The following is a 17,657-nucleotide window of genomic DNA, read 5'->3' on the forward strand; positions in this document are numbered from 1 at the left end:
TGTGTGTCCGTCTGTCCTGGGCACGGGGGCTCAGTGTGTCCGTCTGTCCTGGGCACGGGGGGGTCTGTGTGTCCGTCTGTCCTGGGCACGGGAGCTCAGTGTGTCCGTCTGTCCCGGGCACGGGGGGTCTGTGTGTCCGTCTGTCCTGGGCACGGGGAGCTCAGTGTGTCCGTCTGTCCTGGGCACGGGGGGTCTGTGTGTCCGTCTGTCCTGGGCACGGGAGCTCAGTGTGTCCGTCTGTCCTGGGCACGGGGGGGGGCGGGGGGGGGTCTGTGTGTCCGTCTGTCCTGGGGACGGGGGTCTGTGTGTCCGTCTGTCCTGGGGACGGGTGGTCTGTGTGTCCGTCTGTCCTGGGCACGGGGCTCTGTGTGTCCGTCTGTCCTGGGCACGGGGGGGGGGGGGGTCTGTGTGTCCGTCTGTCCTGGGCACGGGGCTCTGTGTGTCCGTCTGTCCCGGGCACGGGGGGGTCTGTGTGTCCGTCTGTCCCGGGGACGGGGGGGGGGGGGGCGTCTGTGTGTCCGTCTGTCCTGGGCACGGGGGTCTGTGTGTCCGTCTGTCCTGGGCACGGGGGGCTCTGTGTGTCCGTCTGTCCTGGGGACGGGGGGGGGTCTGTGTGTCCGTCTGTCCTGAGCACGGGGGGGTCTGTGTGTCCGTCTGTCCTGGGGACGGGGGGTGGGGGGTCTGTGTGTCCGTCTGTCCTGAGCACGGGGCTCTGTGTGTCCGTCTGTCCTGGGGACGGGGGGGTCTGTGTGTCCGTCTGTCCTGGGCACGGGGGCTCTGTGTGTCCGTCTGTCCTGGGGACGGGTGGTCTGTGTGTCCGTCTGTCCTGGGGGGGGGGGGGGGGGTCTGTGTGTCCGTCTGTCCTGGGCACGGGAGCTCAGTGTGTCCGTCTGTCCTGGGCACGGGTGGTCTGTGTGTCCGTCTGTCCTGGGCACGGGGGTCTGTGTGTCCGTCTGTCCTGGGCACGGGAGCTCAGTGTGTCCGTCTGTCCTGGGCACGGGGGTGTCTGTGTGTCCGTCTGTCCTGGGGACGGGGGGGCGGGGGGAGGGGGTCTGTGTGTCCGTCTGTCCTGGGCACGGGGGTCTGTGTGTCCGTCTGTCCTGGGCACGGGGGTCTGTGTGTCCGTCTGTCCCGGGCACGGGGGGCTCTGTGTGTCCGCCTGTCCTGGCACGGGCACACCGGGGGTGTCTGTCAGTCTGTCTGTCTGTCTGTCCCGGGGTCTGGGTGTCCCAAGGCAGAGGATTCCCCCACGCCCCCGGGGACCCCCGTGTGCAGCTGCCAGACGTGGGGGTGCCCCGGGCCGTGCCCGCAGGAGGCGGCGGCGGGAGCCGGGCCCGGGGCGGCTCCAGCACTGGCAACACCGGCCGCCGGTTGCATCAGGCGTCGAGTGGCCCCACTGGCCCACAGCGCCATCCCGGCCGCGCCGGCGCTCAGCGCCGCCCCACCCCACCCCGGCTCGCCGCAGCGGCCGTGGCAGCGCCGTGTGCCGGTGCCGGGCGGGCTCAGCGGGTGTGCCGGGCCGGGCCGGGCCGTGCCGGTGCCGGTGCCGGGCCCGAGCCGCACAATGGCGGCGCCGCTCGGCGCAAGATGGCGGCGGGGGGCGGGGCCTCCCGCGGGACCGCCCCTCCAATGCGCGCCCCGCGCCACCGCTGGGCGCATGCGCGCGGTTCCGCGCGCCTCGCGCCGCCGGGCCGAGCGGAACGCACCATGCGGCTGGCAGGGAGCGGGGGGAACTGCCGGGGACGGCCGGTGCCCACTTTGGACGCCGCACCGTGTGCGGCAGCGGGGAAGGCCCGGGCGCCCGTTAAACGGCGGTCGGTGTGTGGCTGGCGGCGGGCGGCGCGGGGCTGTCTCGGTGGCGGAGCTCGCGTCCGGCGTTACGTAACGCGCTCCCCCTTCTCGCCTGCAGTGGTTCCGCCGCCCCGTCCTCCCGGCGCTCAGAGCCCTCCTCATTGGCTGGGCGAGGAGCGGGGCGGGGCGGGGAGGCCACAAATAGGGGCGGTGCGGAGGGCGCCGCGCTCAGTTCGCCGCGGCCGCGCCGGGTTCCCGTTGCTCTCGCGCTCCCCTCGCCGCCCATCGCCGCGCTCCGCCGCCACCATGAACGGACAGCTGAACGGTTTCCACGAGGTGTTCATCGAGGAGGGCACCTTCCTCTTCACCTCCGAGTCCGTGGGCGAGGGGCACCCAGGTGCGGCCCGAGCGGGGCGGGGCCGGGCAGCGAGCGCGCAGGCGCGGCCGGGCATCGGAGTGGGGTGGGGGAGGAAGGAGGAGGATGAGGATGAAGATGGGGAGTATGGGGAGGAAGGGGGCACCAGGATGAGGATGAAGGGGCCGAGGGTGGGCCGGAGGTTGGTGTGTGTGTGGGGAAGGGCCGGGCGGTGACGCGCGCGGGCACGCGCGCAGTGTGAGGCGGGCGCGCGCTCGCCGCATTGCGGGCCCGGCGCGCACGTGCTGCCCGCGTGGGGCGGGACACGGCGGGGAGCGGGGGGGACACGGCGGGGCGGGGGGGGCCCGGGGCCGCCGTGACTCAGCCGTGACTAAGCAGCTCCCGGTGCCCCCGCACCCCGCGGGCTCCCCGCAGCGGGTCCCCCGCCCCGCGAATGGCGCGTGTGGGGAAGGCCTGGTGACCACACGCACCCCCCTCGGGGGTCGGTGCCGCCCTCAGCGCACCCCACGTTCGGTCCCCGATGTCGTGTGTGCAGTGATGGAGCTGCGCGGATCTCCCCAGAGGTGCCCCCCGGCCGAGCCGGGGGCGTCACACGCTGTCCCCGTGGGCGCTCGGAGCTCCTGCAGCTCGGTGCCAGCCCGTGCCGGGCTCCCCCGGGCTCTCCTTTGTCTTCGCTACTTTGGGGCACATGACTGTTAATCTGCGTAGGCAGCTGCCAGAGCCCAGCGCCCGCTGTCTGGGCGCCCCCTGAGCCCCCCACCAGTTCCAGTCACTCCAGCACCCACTGCCCGAGCACACCCCCCCAGCTTTAGTCCCTCTGGCTTCAGCACCCACAACCTGATGGCACAACCCGTGGCCCCTCTGGGGATGCCTCTGGGGCTCTCCAACTCTGCCGCGAGGGAGGAAGCTGTAAAGTCCATTTTCTCACTCTTTGACGCCAAAAAGTGTGTGGGGGACCCATCTCCCCTCAGCCCAGCGAGGCGCTGCCTCATCCTTGCCCAAATGCTGCCTGGAAGGTCGCTGCCAAGGACATCTGCAGTGCTGGGGACACCGGCGGCTCTTGGGACACCCCGGGAGGGGGTGGCAGTGTTCCCCATCCCAAACTAACCCCCTGGGAGCAGGAGGGAAGTCAGTGTCTGGTGGGGTATGGCTGGAGCAGCTCTGGCATGAGGTACCCCCAGAGCTGGGGACAGACCTGCTGGAAACTGGCATGCCGTGGATTTGGGAAGTTGGGATATGGGTTTGATCTCCTGGCCCTGGCTGGGACTGGAGCTTAACTGGGACATGCCTGGAATTCCAGGCTGGGGACAAGGCAGGGCTGTGTGTGCCCCGGGGGTGCTCATGGATTACGGGGCTTGGATCCTGGCTGGGCTGTGCCAGAGGCTCCGGAAGGAAGGGCCGGGCCGGGCCGGGCTGGGCTGTCCCGCGCCACTGTGACGCCTCCTGCTCTCCGTGTCCCCAGATAAAATCTGTGACCAGATCAGTGACGCTGTCCTGGATGCCCATCTCAAGCAGGACCCTGATGCCAAGGTGGCCTGTGGTGAGTGGGGGCACTGGGGGACAGCGGGTGGGTGACACTGATGGTGACACCGTGCTGACGTCACCTCATCCCCGCAGAGACGGTGGCCAAGACTGGGATGATCCTGCTGGCAGGAGAGATCACCTCCCGGGCCAACGTGGACTACCAGAAGGTGGTCCGGGACACCATCCGGCACATCGGCTACGACGACTCCTCCAAAGGTGCGTCCCGCCCTGGCCAGGGGTGTCCCCGGCTCGGTGCCAGCGCGGGACTGGCACCGGCTCACCACAGTCTCCCTTCCCTGCCCAGGCTTTGACTACAAGACCTGCAACGTGCTGGTGGCCCTGGAGCAGCAGTCCCCGGACATCGCCCAGGGCGTGCACCTGGACCGCAGCGAGGAGGACATCGGCGCCGGGGACCAGGTGCGAGCCGGGGCCACCTCGGTGTGGCTGGGGTTGGGTGTGACCCCCAGCGTGGCTGGAGCCGGATGTAACCCCCCGTCCCTGTACTGCAGGGGCTGATGTTCGGTTACGCCACGGACGAGACGGAGGAGTGCATGCCCCTCACCATCGTGCTGGCGCACAAGCTGAACGCCAAGCTGGCCGAGCTGCGCCGCAGCGGAGCCCTGCCCTGGCTGCGCCCCGACTCCAAGACGCAGGTGAGGTGGCGGTGGGTCCCCGGCCCCCTGGGAAGCCCCCGGCGCCCTGCCTGGCCCCTGACCCGTGTCCCCTGGCAGGTGACGGTGCAGTACATGCAGGACCGCGGGGCGGTGATCCCGATCCGGGTGCACACCATCGTGATCTCGGTGCAGCACGACGAGGAGGTGTGTCTGGACGAGATGCGCGACGCGCTCAAGGAGAAGGTCATCAAGGCTGTGGTGCCCCCCAAGTACCTGGACGATGACACCATCTACCACCTGCAGCCCAGCGGGCGCTTCGTCATCGGCGGGCCCCAGGTGCGGCCGCGGGCACTGCAGCCCCGTGGTGGTGACAGTGTGGTGGTGGCGGTGGTGGCAACATGGTGACTGTTGATGTGGTGGTGATGACACGGTGATAGTGACAGCATGGTGGTGGCACAGTGATGATGGTGTGTTTGTGGTGATGGTCACAGCATAGCGGTGACGGTGATGGCACGTCGGTGGTAGTGTGGACATGGCAGTGACGGTGATGACGCTGGTGACAGACATGAGCACAGAGCTGTGACCCTGCTGTCACCAACAGGGCGACGCGGGGCTGACGGGCCGCAAGATCATCGTGGACACGTACGGGGGCTGGGGCGCACACGGCGGCGGCGCCTTCTCGGGCAAGGACTACACCAAGGTGGACCGCTCGGCCGCCTACGCCGCTCGCTGGGTGGCCAAGTCCCTGGTGAAGGCCGGGCTGTGCCGCAGGGTGCTGGTCCAGGTGAGTGCTGGGCTAGGTGGGAAGGAGGTCCAGGTGGGGGCTCGGCCAACGCTCCCGCCTCACCCACCCTCCGCCCGCAGGTCTCCTACGCCATCGGGGTCTCGCACCCCTTGTCCATCTCCATCTTCCACTACGGCACCTCCCAGAAGAGCGAGCGGGAGCTGCTGGAGATCGTCAAGAAGAACTTCGACCTGCGGCCCGGGGTCATCGTCAGGTAACGGGCGCGGGGGGCCGCGCCGGGGGGGCCGGGGTGGGCGGGGGTCCCTCCCGGAGCAGCCCGGGGACCGCCTGGCGCCCTGGACCCGGCGCGGAGCTGCTCGGCCCGAGGAGGAGGCGCTCGGGGCGCGGACGGGGTAAGTACCCGCCGGAGCCGAGCGCTTGGAGCTTCCCCGGGGCTGAGGGAGGGCGGAGGAGCCGCTGGGGAAGCTCCAACCGCCCCGCGGGGGGTGGGCAGGACACGGAGGCGCCGCCGCGGACCCCCGGCCAGGCAGGGAAGGGGCGAAGGCACGAGCCCGGGGCCGCCTCACTGAGTCGGGAATTGTGTATTCCAGGGATCTGGATCTGAAGAAGCCCCTCTATCAGAGGACCGCAGCCTATGGCCACTTTGGTAGGGACAGTTTCCCTTGGGAAGTGCCCAAAAAACTAAAATACTGAGGACAAAAGAGCCTTGTTAGGGCTTTTCCTCCCACTCCTGCGGGCGTAGGTTACAGAGAAGCCCGTGGGCTCTGGGGGAAGAGCTCCCGGCCCCCCCCAGCCCCTCCTTTGCTCTCTCTCGCCATCCTTTCCGTTGCGTGGGGACCACGTGCCTCTCCCACAGCCCCACCACATCCCTCCAAATCCCCTGGGATGGTTTTTAACAAATCCCATCTGACTCCAAGCTTGGAGATGTGAAAAAGGCCCCAAGTGCCCCCTCCAGCCTCCCCCCTGAACCCCCCCAGTCCCACTGTGGGGGGAAGCACTCCATTTTGGGTCCCACCAGTCCTGCTGCAGGGGGGGACACCCCATTTTGTCTCTCTCCATCCTCCTTGAGCCCAAATTCCACTACTTCAGGGAGGCATCCCAGTTTGGCCCCCTGCATCCCACTGCAGGAGGAGGGACGGCCCCCTTTGGACCTCCATCCCCTCAGTCCTGGTGTGGGGGACACCCCCCTGTTTTGGCTCCCACTGTCCCCCCAGTCCTGCTGCAGGGGGGGGATACACAAACTCCCCCATTTTGGCTCTCCAGTCCCCCCACTCCCCACAGACCCTTTGTGGGGGGACACCCCATTCCACCTCCCTGTCCCCCTGGGACCTCGCTGGTGCTGGTTTTGGTTCTTAACCCTCGTTTTTAATCTCTCTCTGCTCTAGAAATGCACATTTTGGGGGGGGACACGCTAAAACCAACCCCCAGCCCCCCCCTCAACTTCCCCCTGAGGGTTTGGTACCAGAGGAAAACATTTTACATTCTTTTTTCTTGGTTTTTAATCCAAAAGCTGAAGCGACTCCCCAACTGCACAACCTCCCCCACTCCCCCCATCCCACTGATGGGAGGGTATCCCCCAACTTTGTCCCGATTTTGGGGGGAAAGGGGGGATTTGGCCCTTGATACTTGAAGGTTTGGTGTATTTATTGTGTGCCGAGGCGGGGGCGTGAGTACAGAGAAGCCCCCGCGCTCAGCCGGCAGCTCCTGACCCCGAAAGCCCCCCCGCCCCCCCCCCGCCTTCCCCCCCACCTCCAGTTTGGGGTGAAACGGGGGGAACTGGGTTTGTTGGAGTGCTGGGGGTGCCCCCCGGGCACGGCACCTGTGGCCGGTGTGGTACAGAGAAGCCGGCTTGTTTACTGCCCGCCCGGGCCAGGCCCCCCAGTGCCTTGGGGGGGACACGGGGGCTTTCTCCTCCCCCTGAGTAGTTTTTATTTCTTGGTTTTACTATTTTCGGGAGGTTTCGTCCGAATGTTTCGATCCACCGAGTCCAAAAACAACGTCAAAAACAAAAAAAATCTCAATAAAAGTAAAGTGATGGGTTGGATGGAGCTGCTTCCAGTGTGGGGAGGGGTGGGGGGAAACAGGCATGGAAAGGGGTAGAGGCACAGGGATATGGGGGAATGGACAGGGGGAAACTAAAGCACAGGGGTATTGGGATGGGGGCAGTGGGAGCAGATGGAAGTGAGGGATGGGGGAAACAGGCAGGGGCAGAAATGGGTATGGGCGAGAAATGGGTGGGGAAATAGGGATGGGGCAAAGTCAGGGATGGGGGGAAACAGGGACGGGGAGAAATGGACATGGGGCAGAAATAGGAGGTATGGGGGGGAACTGAAGTACAGAAAAGAAAGGAGGGTTGGGGAAAGCAGGATATGGGAGGGAGCCAGGCATGGAGGGAGATGGGGAAGTGGGGACTGAGGGACACTGGGGGTACAGGGAAAAATAGGGAAGAGGGAAACGAGGAAACTGGGATGGAGGAAATGTGGATGAGGGAGCTGAGCCAGGGGTGAAATGAGGCATGGGGAAACTGGGAAAAGGAGGGCTGGGGGTGGAACTGAGGTGACAGGAGAAGGGGGTACAGGAAGGAAACTGAGGCACAGGAGGATTTTTGGCTTAAAAAAAGTTTATTTGAGGTGCTTAGAGCTCGGGGCCCCCACGGGCCCCCTGCTCGCCCTCGGTCCGAGCTCCCTCCTCCTCCTCCCCGCGCCAGCTGGCGAAGGCCACCTCCTGTGCCAGGCGCTCCGGGGCCGGGCGGCCCAGCGCCAGGTTCCGCAGGGCGATGAGGGTCATCAGGGCACTGCGGGCATAGGGGGTCAGCCTGGGGGCCTCAGGGGGCGTGGGGAGCGGGGAGGGGGCGTGCGGGGGCTCACCTGCGGCGGAAGAGGAAGAATTTCCTGCGGGCGAAGCGGTGCAGGCGCTGGGCCAGGCCCGAGTCGCGCTCCCGGCGCTGCTGCCGCTGCTCCCGGCGCAGGAACAGCGACACCAGCGGGTCCAGCGGGACCCCCGCGGGCAGCGGCTCCCCCAGGATGGGCCGCAGCTCGGGGGGCAGCGGGGACTGCTCTGCGAGGGGCTCAGGTGATGCTGGGGCTCCTGCGAGCCCCCAGCCCACTGACAGGGATTTGGGGGCCCCCGTGGGTGAAGGGCCCAGGATTTCGGGGTCACTCACCCAGGATTTCGGGGTCACTCACCGGTGCCGTTGCGCACCCGCTCGCGCAGCTCCCGCAGCCGCGTCAGGTTCCGCTCCAGCTCCAGCGCCGTGGTGTTCACGTACAGGTACATGTAACACGAGGGCTCCGGGGACACCGTGTGCACCTTGTGGTACTGCCCTGCCGGCAGCTGGCAGGGGGCAGGGCAGGGTCAGCACCCCCGGGCACCCCCAAACCCCCCGGGTGCCCCCGGGCCTCACCTGCATCCCCTCGCCCTCCTGCAGCGAGTGGTTCTGCTGCTGCTCCACCAGCTCCACCAGCACCTGCCCCTGCAGCACCCGCAGGCTCGTGTTCCCCAGGTCCTCACTCACGAAGTTCTCCAGGTGCAGGCCTGGAACACACGCAGGGGGGTCTGTACCCCACCCCTCGGACCTCCCTCTGCCCTGTGCCCTGTCCTGCCCCACCTCAACCCCCCAGACCTCCCCCATGCCCTGGACCCCAAACCCCTGGGCCGCACCAGGGAAGTCTGCGATGAACACGGTGTCCGTGTGTCCGTCCAGCTGCGCCTCCAGCTCCTGCAGCCGCTGCCGCCACGGCGACAGGTCCACGAGCAGCGGCAGCAGCCACGGCGTGGGGGTCCACGGCGACCAGGGGGCACGGACCAGGTCCACACGGGGGTCCACGAGTCTGTGGGGACAGGGTGGCAGCGCCCCATGGCACCCCAAACGCTGCTCTGGAAGGGACAGCACACCCAGCACAGGGCCGTGCCCCCGTCCCCCCAAGCCCCCTGTTCCCGCTGTACCTCAAATGCCCCCCGGTGCCCCCAGCCCCACCTCTGCTGGAAGCGCTCGTTGATGGACACCCAGACGTCGAAGTAGATGCTGGGCTGGGTGACGTTGTAGCGCGGCAGGAGGCGGCTCAGGCACGTCGAGTATTGCTTGAGCATGTCCGCGTGGTCCCGCCAGCGGCGGCTCTGCGTGAACACCTGCGGGCACGGGGGGCCGCGGGGGAAACTGAGGCACAGGGGATCGTCCCTCGGGGTGAGAGGAAATGGGAGACATGGAGGGAAACTAAGGAATGGAGGCAGGTCTGGTGGGTGGGGGTGTCCCCGAGGGTGCAGCGTGATGTGGAAACAGGGATGGGGGCAACCAGGCACAGGGGCTTAAAACACGGACTTTATTTGGATTGATCAGAGCTGGGGACCCCCTGTCCTTCCCCTCCAGTCCTGGGGCCCAGTTCCCCATCACTCACCCCTGGTTTCAGGTAGCCCACCTCCCCAGTGAGCCCATCCCTGTACGTGATCTTGACGTGCTGGTGGAAGCGGGAATGGACCATCATGTCCCAGGAGTAGCCGTAGAGCCCATTGGTCCAGTTGTTGTAGCCCTGGGGGGGGACACAGATGGAGGGGCACAGGACACAGGGGGTGGGTCACAGCAGAGCAGAGGGGTGTCCCCACCCCACGGGGATGAGAAGGGGACAGGGACCCCCACATCCCCCTCTCTCAGCCTCACTCTGTGCCCTTGCCAGCAGTGCTCCCCATGCCACCCCTCCAGTAGTTTCCCCCTTACCTACTCCCTGACCCCTCAGCCCTGTCCCTGGGCCCCCCTAAATGTCCCTCACAGCCCCCCAAAACACTCCTGAACCCCCTCCCCGTGTTCCCCAAACCCCTCCTCACACCCCCTAAACACTTGCCCCCATGTCCCCACACCCCCCCCGCTGTGCCCCCCGCTCCGTGCCCACCGGGGTGAGGAAGTGGGAGTAGGGCAGGAAGAGCTGCTCCAGCACGTAGAGGATGGTGAAGGCTGCAGCCAAGTGCTGGCGAGGCCGAAGGCTGCTCTGTGCCCCCCGGCCCCCGTAGTGGCAGTCGGGGCTGGGCTGGGGGGGGCTGGTGCTGGGCAGGACCCGCTGCAGCCACCCGGGGCACCGGGCCAGGAGCCCCCGTGGCCACTCGGGCCGGCAGAACAGACCGTTGGTGGCCAGCATGGTGTAGGAGAACATCCCTGGGGACAGGGGGGACACTCAGGGGTATCTGTGTGCCCCTGCCCAGGCTGGGGGTGTTGTGGGGGGCACTCTGGGGGTGCTATGGGTGCTGTGCCCACCGCCCTCACCGATGCTGAAGAGCTGCGAGTTCATGCAGTGGAAGTAGGTGACGAAGACGAGGGCGAGGGGCCGAGTGGCGTCGAAGAAGAGCAGGAAGCCGGCGGAGAGGTCGAGCACCAGCCCTCCCCCGTGCACCACCAGCCTGCTGGTCAGCTCTTCTGACAGCACCAGCCTGGCCACAGAGCCTTCCTCAGCATCAGCCTCAGCCCAACCCCCTCCTCAGCCTCACCCCAACCCCCCGTGCCCCCCAGACCTGAAGGGTGCAAAGAGCCAGTGCCGGGCGAGGGAGCCCATGGAGAACCCCCCGACCCAGTCGCCGTCCAGCTTCTTCAGCCCCGCGATGAAGTACACGATGAACACCTGGGGGGCACAGGGTCAGGGTGGCACGAGGGGGGCCTGGGGGCTCTGGGGGTCCCCGGGGTGGGGGCACCCACCTGGGCACGCAGCAGGGTGTAGTTCCACAGCGGGACGTGGGCATTCCGCTTCTGGGGACGGAAGAGCCCATCCACGGACCTGTGGGGACACGGGGGGGACACCAGGTCACTGTCACCACGTGCCACCACCCCACGGGGACACAGAGCCATGGGGACACTCTCTGGGGACTCAGTGCCATGGGACCCCAGGAGCTGTGCCACCCTCTGGAGACACCATGGCCTGAACCACCGCAGTGCCCTCCATGTGCCCCATGCCCTGGAGGTCCCCGGAGCCCCCCGGGGTGCCCACCCGTAGCGGTCAGCGCCCAGCAGTGCCAGCTGGAAGGCCAGCAGCCCGTAGAGGTAGGAGTGGTTGTTCCAGGAGGTTTTGTCCAGCAGGAACAGGTACCAGTACGGGCACAGGAAGGCGACGCAGCTCAGCCGGTAGCAGCACCCCAACATGATGCCCAGCGCCCCTGCGGGCACCCCACACTTTGTGTCACCCCATGGCCCCTGGGAACCCTCTTCGTGCCACCCCCTGCCTGACCCCAGGCTTCCCCATTTCCCCTCCCAGTCCATCCCAGGCACAGTGCCCACTCCCACCCCAGGGCCTGTCCCCACCATGGCTCCTGTCCCCATCTTACCCCCTTTCTGTCCCAGTGCCACACTGTCTGTCCCCTTCTGTGTCCCCATCCCTCCCAGCTCCTCTCCCAGTCCATCCCTGTGCCCATTCCCACCGCAGCTCCCGTCCCCCTTCCACCCCCATTTGTGCCACAGTGCCAGCCCCAGCCTCTCTGCACCCTCCCTGATCCCCAAATCCATCCCAGTCCATCCCAGTCCCTACCCAGGAACATGATGGTGTAGAGCAGGTACATCCAGTCCAGCGGCAGGGGCTGCAGGAAGGGCAGGAGCGGGAAGCGACACACATCGAGCCCGTCCAGGTACCGCTGGTCCAGGTGGCCCAGCCCGCGCTCCTGCGGCACGTCCAGCGCCATCAGCAGCCCTGGGGGTCGGGGGGTCGGGGGGTCAGTGACCCCGCGGGGCCGGCCCGGGGTCAGTGCCCGTGTCCCCCCGGCCGGGCGGGCAGTGACCGCCCCTCCGCCCCGAACCGCTGCCCAACCTTTGCTCCGGTGCTGACGTGGGACGGCCCGAGCTCCTCCGAGCCCCCCGGACCGCAGCGACGCCCCGGGATCCCTCCTGTCCCAAAGCCCCTGTGCCCCTCGGAGCCCTCGGACGCCGAGACCCCCCAAGCCGTCTGTGCTCCCGGAGTCCCCATGGAGCCCTCCCGGAGCATCCCCGTCCCTCCCGGCCCCGTTCCCGTATCCCTCCCGGAGCATCCCCGTCCCTCCCGGCCCCGTTCCCGTGTCCCTCCCGGAGCATCCCCGTTCCCCCCGGACCCGTTTCCGCCCCCGCCGGTGCCGCTGACCGAAGGCAGCGCGGAAGGCTCCGAGCGCCGCGGGGTCCTGAGGCCGGTGCAGGAGCCGGACGAGGCGGTGCCACCGCGTCAGGTCCCGCAGTTCGAAGCCGAGCAGGCGCCGCGCCAGCCCGGGGCCGGTCCCGGGGGTCTCGGAGGGGCCAGGGGAGGCCGGGGGCGGCCCCGCCGCCTGTCCCCGCTCCGGCCGCCTCCGCCGCGCCGGGCCTGCCGGGGGGACACGTGTCAGGGGGTCCTGTCAGAGGGTCCCGTCCGGGGGCCCCACTCAGGGATCCCGTCCGGGGGTCCCGCCCGGGGGTCCCGTCCCGCTCCGTACCCGTCTCCGTCGCCATCTCCGCGGCCCCACCACCCTCCCGTTACGTCACACTCGGCGGCCAATCAGCGGCGCGGAGGGCGGGGCAAGAGCGGCCACACCCTGTCAGACCACGCCCCTAACCCCGCCCCGGGACCCCCCGCGCGACCCCGCCCCGACCCCCGACCCCCCCCCCCGGTACCCCCGACCCCGCACAGAGACCCCCCCGAGCCCCACACAGAGACCCCCCCCCCGACTCCTCCCCGCTACCCCCGACCCCGCACGGAGACCCCCCGAGCCGCCCCAGCCCCGGCACCCCCAGCCCGGACGCCTCCGCGCCCCCCCCCCGCCCGGTACCGCCCCGTGCCCCCCGGCCCGGCCCCGCCGAGCCCCCCGCCCTGCCCCGGCCCGCCCCCGTCCCGGCGGAGCCGCCGCTCCCGGAAGCCCCGGGCGGGCGGGGCGGGTTTGGGAGCGCGGCGGGAGCGGAGCGGGGCCGGACCGACCATGGTGGGGCCGGGGGGCACCGGGGGGGGCACCGAGGGGGGCACCGGGGAGGGTCCCGGTGGGCTCCTGTGGGGGGCTCCGGGCTGTGTGCGGGAGGGCGGGGGGGTCCGCGGGGTGTTTGTGGGAGTTTGGGTGTGTTTGGGGTGCTGGGGGCGTGTCTGGGGTGCTCGGGGGTGTTTGGGGTGCGGGGGGTGCCCAGGGCACGTCTGTGCTGCTGGGGGTGCCCCCTGAGCCCTGCCCTGTGCTGCAGGCGGGAGTTCCGGCGGGGGTCCCAGTGGATGTCGCGACAGATGCCACGACAGGCGACGGGCGCGTGCGGGCACTGCAGCGGGAGGTGCAGGGGGTCACCACCATCATGACACAGAACGTGGAGCGGATCCTGGCGCGGGGCGAGAACCTGGAGCAGCTGCACAGCAAGAGCCAGGACCTGGAGGCCACTGTGAGGGGGACATGGGGACACTGGGGTGGGCACGGAGACCTCAGAGTGGGCACAGGGTCATAGGGATGGGCGTGGGGTCATCGGGGTGGGCACAAGGTCTCCAAGGTGGCACAGAGTCCCCATAATGGGCACAGGGTCTCTGAGGTGGTCATGAAGCTCCCGAGGTGGCACAGGGTCCCCAGGGTGCCAGGGGTGTCCCCAGAGTGGCCATGGGATGTTCCCAGGGAATCAGGGCTGTGTCCCTTTGGTAGCAGTGGGTGTCCCCAGGGTGCCAGGGGTGTCCCCCAAGGGGCAGTGGGGTGTCCCCATGGTGGGAGGGCTGTCCCCAGGGTGTCCCCGTGTCCCTGAGCGCTGTCCCCACAGTCGGAGCACTTCCGCACCACGTCCCAGAAGATGGCCCGGCGCTACTGGTGGAAGAACGTGAAGCTGCTCATCATCCTCGGCCTCGTGGGCGCCATTGTCGTCATCCTCATCATCCTCCTGGCCACTGGCACCATCCCCACCTAGAGCCACGGTCCCCGTGGGGCACGGCCAGCCTGGGCCCAATACAGACAGGGGGGCCGAGCCAGCGGGACTCGTGTGTGTGTGTGTGGGGGGGGGGACATGGGGGGACACACATGGGCATGGGGGGACATGGGGGGGACACACATGGGCATGGGGGGACACACATGGGCATGGGGGGACACGGGGGGGACACACATGGGCATGGGGGGACATGGGGGGACACACATGGGCATGGGGGGACATGGGGGGGACACACATGGGCATGGGGGGACACACATGGGCATGGGGGGACACGGGGGGGACACACATGGGCATGGGGGGACACGGGGGGACACACATGGGCATGGGGGGACATGGGGGGACACACATGGGCATGGGGGGACATGGGGGGGACACACATGGGCATGGGGGGACATGGGGGGACACACATGGGCATGGGGGGACATGGGGGGACACACATGGGCATGGGGGGACACACATGGGCATGGGGGGACACACATGGGCATGGGGGGACACGGGGGGGACACACATGGGCATGGGGGGACACGGGGGGACACACATGGGCATGGGGGGACATGGGGGGGACACACATGGGCATGGGGGGACACGGGGGGACACACATGGGCATGGGGGGACACACATGGGCATGGGGGGACATGGGGGGGACACACATGGGCATGGGGGGACACGGGGGGGACACACATGGGCATGGGGGGACACGGGGGCCATGGGGGGGACACAGACACGGGGAGGACAGAGATGGACATGGGGGACACATGGGGACATGGAGGGGACACAGATGGACATGGGGGGGACACAGACACATATGGACACGGACATGAGGGGACATGGGGTGTCACAGGTATACATGGGGACACGGGGCACACAGGGCAACGTGGGGGGACACAGGTGGGCATGGGGACATGGGGGGTACACAGGGGACATGGGGGACACATGGGATCGGGGGGTCATGGTCACAGGCACAGGGGGGCATGGGAATGTGCATGGGGAGATGGGGGGACACAGTGGGGGTCAGGCTGTGGGGACATGTGGGGATATGTGTGGGGACACCCACAGGGGGTCACGAGGGGAGACACACGTGGGGATGTGGAGGGGGGGCAGCAGGTGCTATGCCAGGGCAGGGGGTGGTGCCAGGCACAGAGGGACAAAGGGCACACTGTGGTGGTGGTGGCACTGCCACCCTGGGGGGGCTGGGATAGGCGGGGGACAGGGACAATGGGGGGCCCAGGGACCCAGACATGGTGGGACTTGGGGGGCCCGCGGTGACCCCGTGTCTGCAGGGACTTGGGGACACCAACACGTGGGGGGCTGTGGGGATGCAACATGTGGGGCCATTGCTGGCAGTCCCTGGGGGACCCACATTGAGGGGTCTGGGGACAATGGGGGTCCCGCGGCAGGACAGGGTGCCGTGGGGGTCCCGGGGCCTCCCGTTCCGGAGGGGCGCAGGCCGGGGTGTCCCGGGGACACCTGGAGCCACCCGGGGGTCGGGGGCGGTCCCGGTCCCTCCCGTCGGGGGCGGCCGCTGGGGCGGGACGGGACGGGACGGGCGCTCCGGGCACCGACCCCGACCCCGGCCCCGGGACCGACCTCCGGGAGCGGCACCGATCCCCCGGCACCGGGACCATGGTGAGTCCCGGGCCAACGCCGCTTTCGCTTTCGCTTCCCCGAGGGCGGACCGGGACCGGGTTCGGGAGACGCGGGACCCGCGGGCTCGGAACTCCCCGCTCCCGGTCCCTCTCTCTCCCGGTCCCGGTCCCGGTCCCGATCCGCCCCGGGCTCTCCCCGCGAACGGGAGGGACACGGTCCCACCCCCGGGATGGCCCGCGCGGGACTTTCCGTGCCCCGTGTCGCCCGCGTCCCCGCCGTGCCCGCCAATCCCGGTAATCCCGGTGCCCCGTGTCTGCCCCGGCCCAAGTCCCCCCGGTGTCCCGTCCCCGTGGTCCGTGTGTGCCCCCTCCTTGCAGTGCCACTGTCCCCGTGGCGCCCCTTCCCTGCCGTGCCTTTGCCCCACGGTCCCGTGACCCGTGGTCACCCATTGTCCCCGGAGTGCCAGTGTCCCCACAGCCCCCGTGTCCCCCCGGTCCCCCTTCCCCGCGGGTGCCCCGATCCCCCGTGTCCCCACGCTGTCCCCCCATGCCCCCCGTGTGTCCCCAGGCGGGGCTGGCGCGGTGCCAGCGCCAGGCGGAGGAGGTGACGGAGCTGATGCGACAGAACGTGGCGCGGGCGATGGAGCGGGAGGGGCACCTGGAGCGGCTGCAGAGCCGGGCCCAGGACCTGCGACAGGCGGTGCGAGCGCGGGGACACGGCCGGGCACGGGGAGGTGGCACTGCAGGGACAGGCAGACCTGGGGACACACATGGCCAGGGATGGGGGTGGTGGCACTATAGGGACAGATAGACCTGGGGACACACATGCCCGAGGTTGGGGTGGTGGCACTACAGGAACATACAGATTTTGGGACTCATGTGGCTGGGGGTGGTGGGACTATAGGGACACACAGGCCTGGGGACAACACGGAGCCCTGAGGGACATTGTGGGGACACACAGAGCCCTGAGGGACACTATGGAGACACACAGAGCCCTGGGGGGCACTATGGGGACACACAGAGCCCTGGGGACACTGTGGGGACACACGGAGCCCTGGGGACATTGTGGGGACACACGGAGCCCTGGGGACACTGTGGGGACACACGGAGCCCTGGGGGGCACTGTGGGGACACACAGAGCCCTGGGGGACATTGGGGGGACACACGGAGCCCTGAGGGACATTGGGGGGACACACGGAGCCCTGGGGACATTGGGGGGACACACGGAGCCCTGGGGACACTGTGGGGACACACGGAGCCCTGGGGGGCAGTGCAGGGATGCCCAGCCTCGGGGAGGCCACCCAGCAGGGTGACACAGGGGCAGGTCCCCCCAGGCTGTCCCCTCCAGCCCCCTGTCCCCATTCCAGAGCGAGGCCTTCACCCGCAGCACGCGGGTGGTGACGCGGCGCCAGCGCCGGGGACAGCGCCGGTGGCACCTGCTGGCCCTCGGCCTCGGCCTCTTCCTCCTCCTCCTCCTGCTGGGCCTGGCCCTGGCGCTGGGCCTGGCACGGTCACCCCCTGGCACTGGAGCTGTGCCCACCCCACAGACTGGCCCCCCCCCCAGCACTGCAGGGACCCCACAATAACAAACCAGCAGGATGAGCTCTGGGGAGACCCTACAATAACAAACCAGCAGGATGATCTTCAGGGAGACCCTACAATAACAAACCAGCAGGATGATCTTCAGGGAGACCCTACAATAAATAAGCACCAGGATCTCATCTGGGTAGACCCTGCAATAACAAACCTGCAAGGTGAGCTCTGGGGAGACCCTACAATAAATAGCAAGATCTCCTGTGGAGAGACCCTACAATAACAAACACGCCAGAGCCTCTTTGGAGAGACCCTACAACAACAAGAGTGCTGGACCTCCTTTGGAGAGACCCTACAACAGCAGAACAACAGGATCCACTCCAGGGAGACCCCACAATGAAAACCCACCAGGAGTTATTTGGGCAGACCCTACAATAACAAACCAGCAGGACGATCTTCATGGAGACCCTGCAATAGCAGAAGTGCTGGACCCACTCTGGGGACACTCTGTGATAAATAAACACGAGGAACTTTTTGGGGAGACCCTACAATAACAAAAAGGCACTACAATAAACAACCTGCAGAATCTGCATTTCAGAGGCCCCATAATAACAAACCAGGGAGCTCAGCCCCAGGAAGA

General features: G+C 68.2%; 5 protein-coding genes across 5 annotated transcripts in view; 4 read left to right on the forward strand and 1 right to left on the reverse strand.

The window, feature by feature from the left end:
- LOC139683652 (histone H2A.V-like) overlaps positions 1 to 17,657 on the forward strand; it is a gene marked incomplete at its 3' end in the record, with an annotated part of 343,651 nt that overhangs the window by 5,879 nt on the left and 320,115 nt on the right. The window lies entirely within an intron of this gene.
- Positions 2,030 to 7,094, forward strand: MAT2A (methionine adenosyltransferase 2A). The gene is made up of 9 exons (XM_071579071.1): positions 2,030 to 2,188; positions 3,630 to 3,707; positions 3,785 to 3,907; positions 3,996 to 4,108; positions 4,201 to 4,344; positions 4,423 to 4,641; positions 4,907 to 5,089; positions 5,170 to 5,303; positions 5,641 to 7,094. Exons 1-9 carry the CDS (start codon positions 2,098 to 2,100, stop codon positions 5,741 to 5,743), a joined length of 1,188 nt encoding a protein of 395 aa, XP_071435172.1. The 5' UTR covers positions 2,030 to 2,097; the 3' UTR covers positions 5,744 to 7,094.
- On the reverse strand, positions 7,658 to 12,583 carry GGCX (gamma-glutamyl carboxylase). Its single transcript, XM_071579070.1, has 15 exons — positions 12,455 to 12,583; positions 12,133 to 12,345; positions 11,551 to 11,709; positions 11,017 to 11,182; positions 10,728 to 10,806; positions 10,547 to 10,653; positions 10,302 to 10,465; positions 9,934 to 10,193; positions 9,445 to 9,576; positions 9,027 to 9,178; positions 8,711 to 8,880; positions 8,454 to 8,584; positions 8,236 to 8,383; positions 7,918 to 8,107; positions 7,658 to 7,844 (listed from the first exon to the last, which is right to left on the reverse strand). Exons 1-15 carry the CDS (start codon positions 12,468 to 12,470, stop codon positions 7,685 to 7,687), a joined length of 2,247 nt encoding a protein of 748 aa, XP_071435171.1. The 5' UTR covers positions 12,471 to 12,583; the 3' UTR covers positions 7,658 to 7,684.
- Positions 12,845 to 13,937, forward strand: VAMP8 (vesicle associated membrane protein 8). The gene is made up of 3 exons (XM_071579142.1): positions 12,845 to 12,937; positions 13,185 to 13,373; positions 13,737 to 13,937. The coding sequence occupies exons 1-3, from the start codon at positions 12,935 to 12,937 to the stop codon at positions 13,878 to 13,880; spliced, it is 336 nt and encodes a 111-aa protein (XP_071435243.1). The 5' UTR covers positions 12,845 to 12,934; the 3' UTR covers positions 13,881 to 13,937.
- On the forward strand, positions 15,135 to 17,609 carry LOC139683706 (vesicle-associated membrane protein 5-like). Its single transcript, XM_071579083.1, has 3 exons — positions 15,135 to 15,524; positions 16,053 to 16,184; positions 16,852 to 17,609. Exons 1-3 carry the CDS (start codon positions 15,522 to 15,524, stop codon positions 17,068 to 17,070), a joined length of 354 nt encoding a protein of 117 aa, XP_071435184.1. The 5' UTR covers positions 15,135 to 15,521; the 3' UTR covers positions 17,071 to 17,609.

This window comes from Pithys albifrons, chromosome 29 (assembly GCF_047495875.1).
Source record: "Pithys albifrons albifrons isolate INPA30051 chromosome 29, PitAlb_v1, whole genome shotgun sequence".
Lineage (NCBI taxonomy): Eukaryota > Metazoa > Chordata > Aves > Passeriformes > Thamnophilidae > Pithys > Pithys albifrons.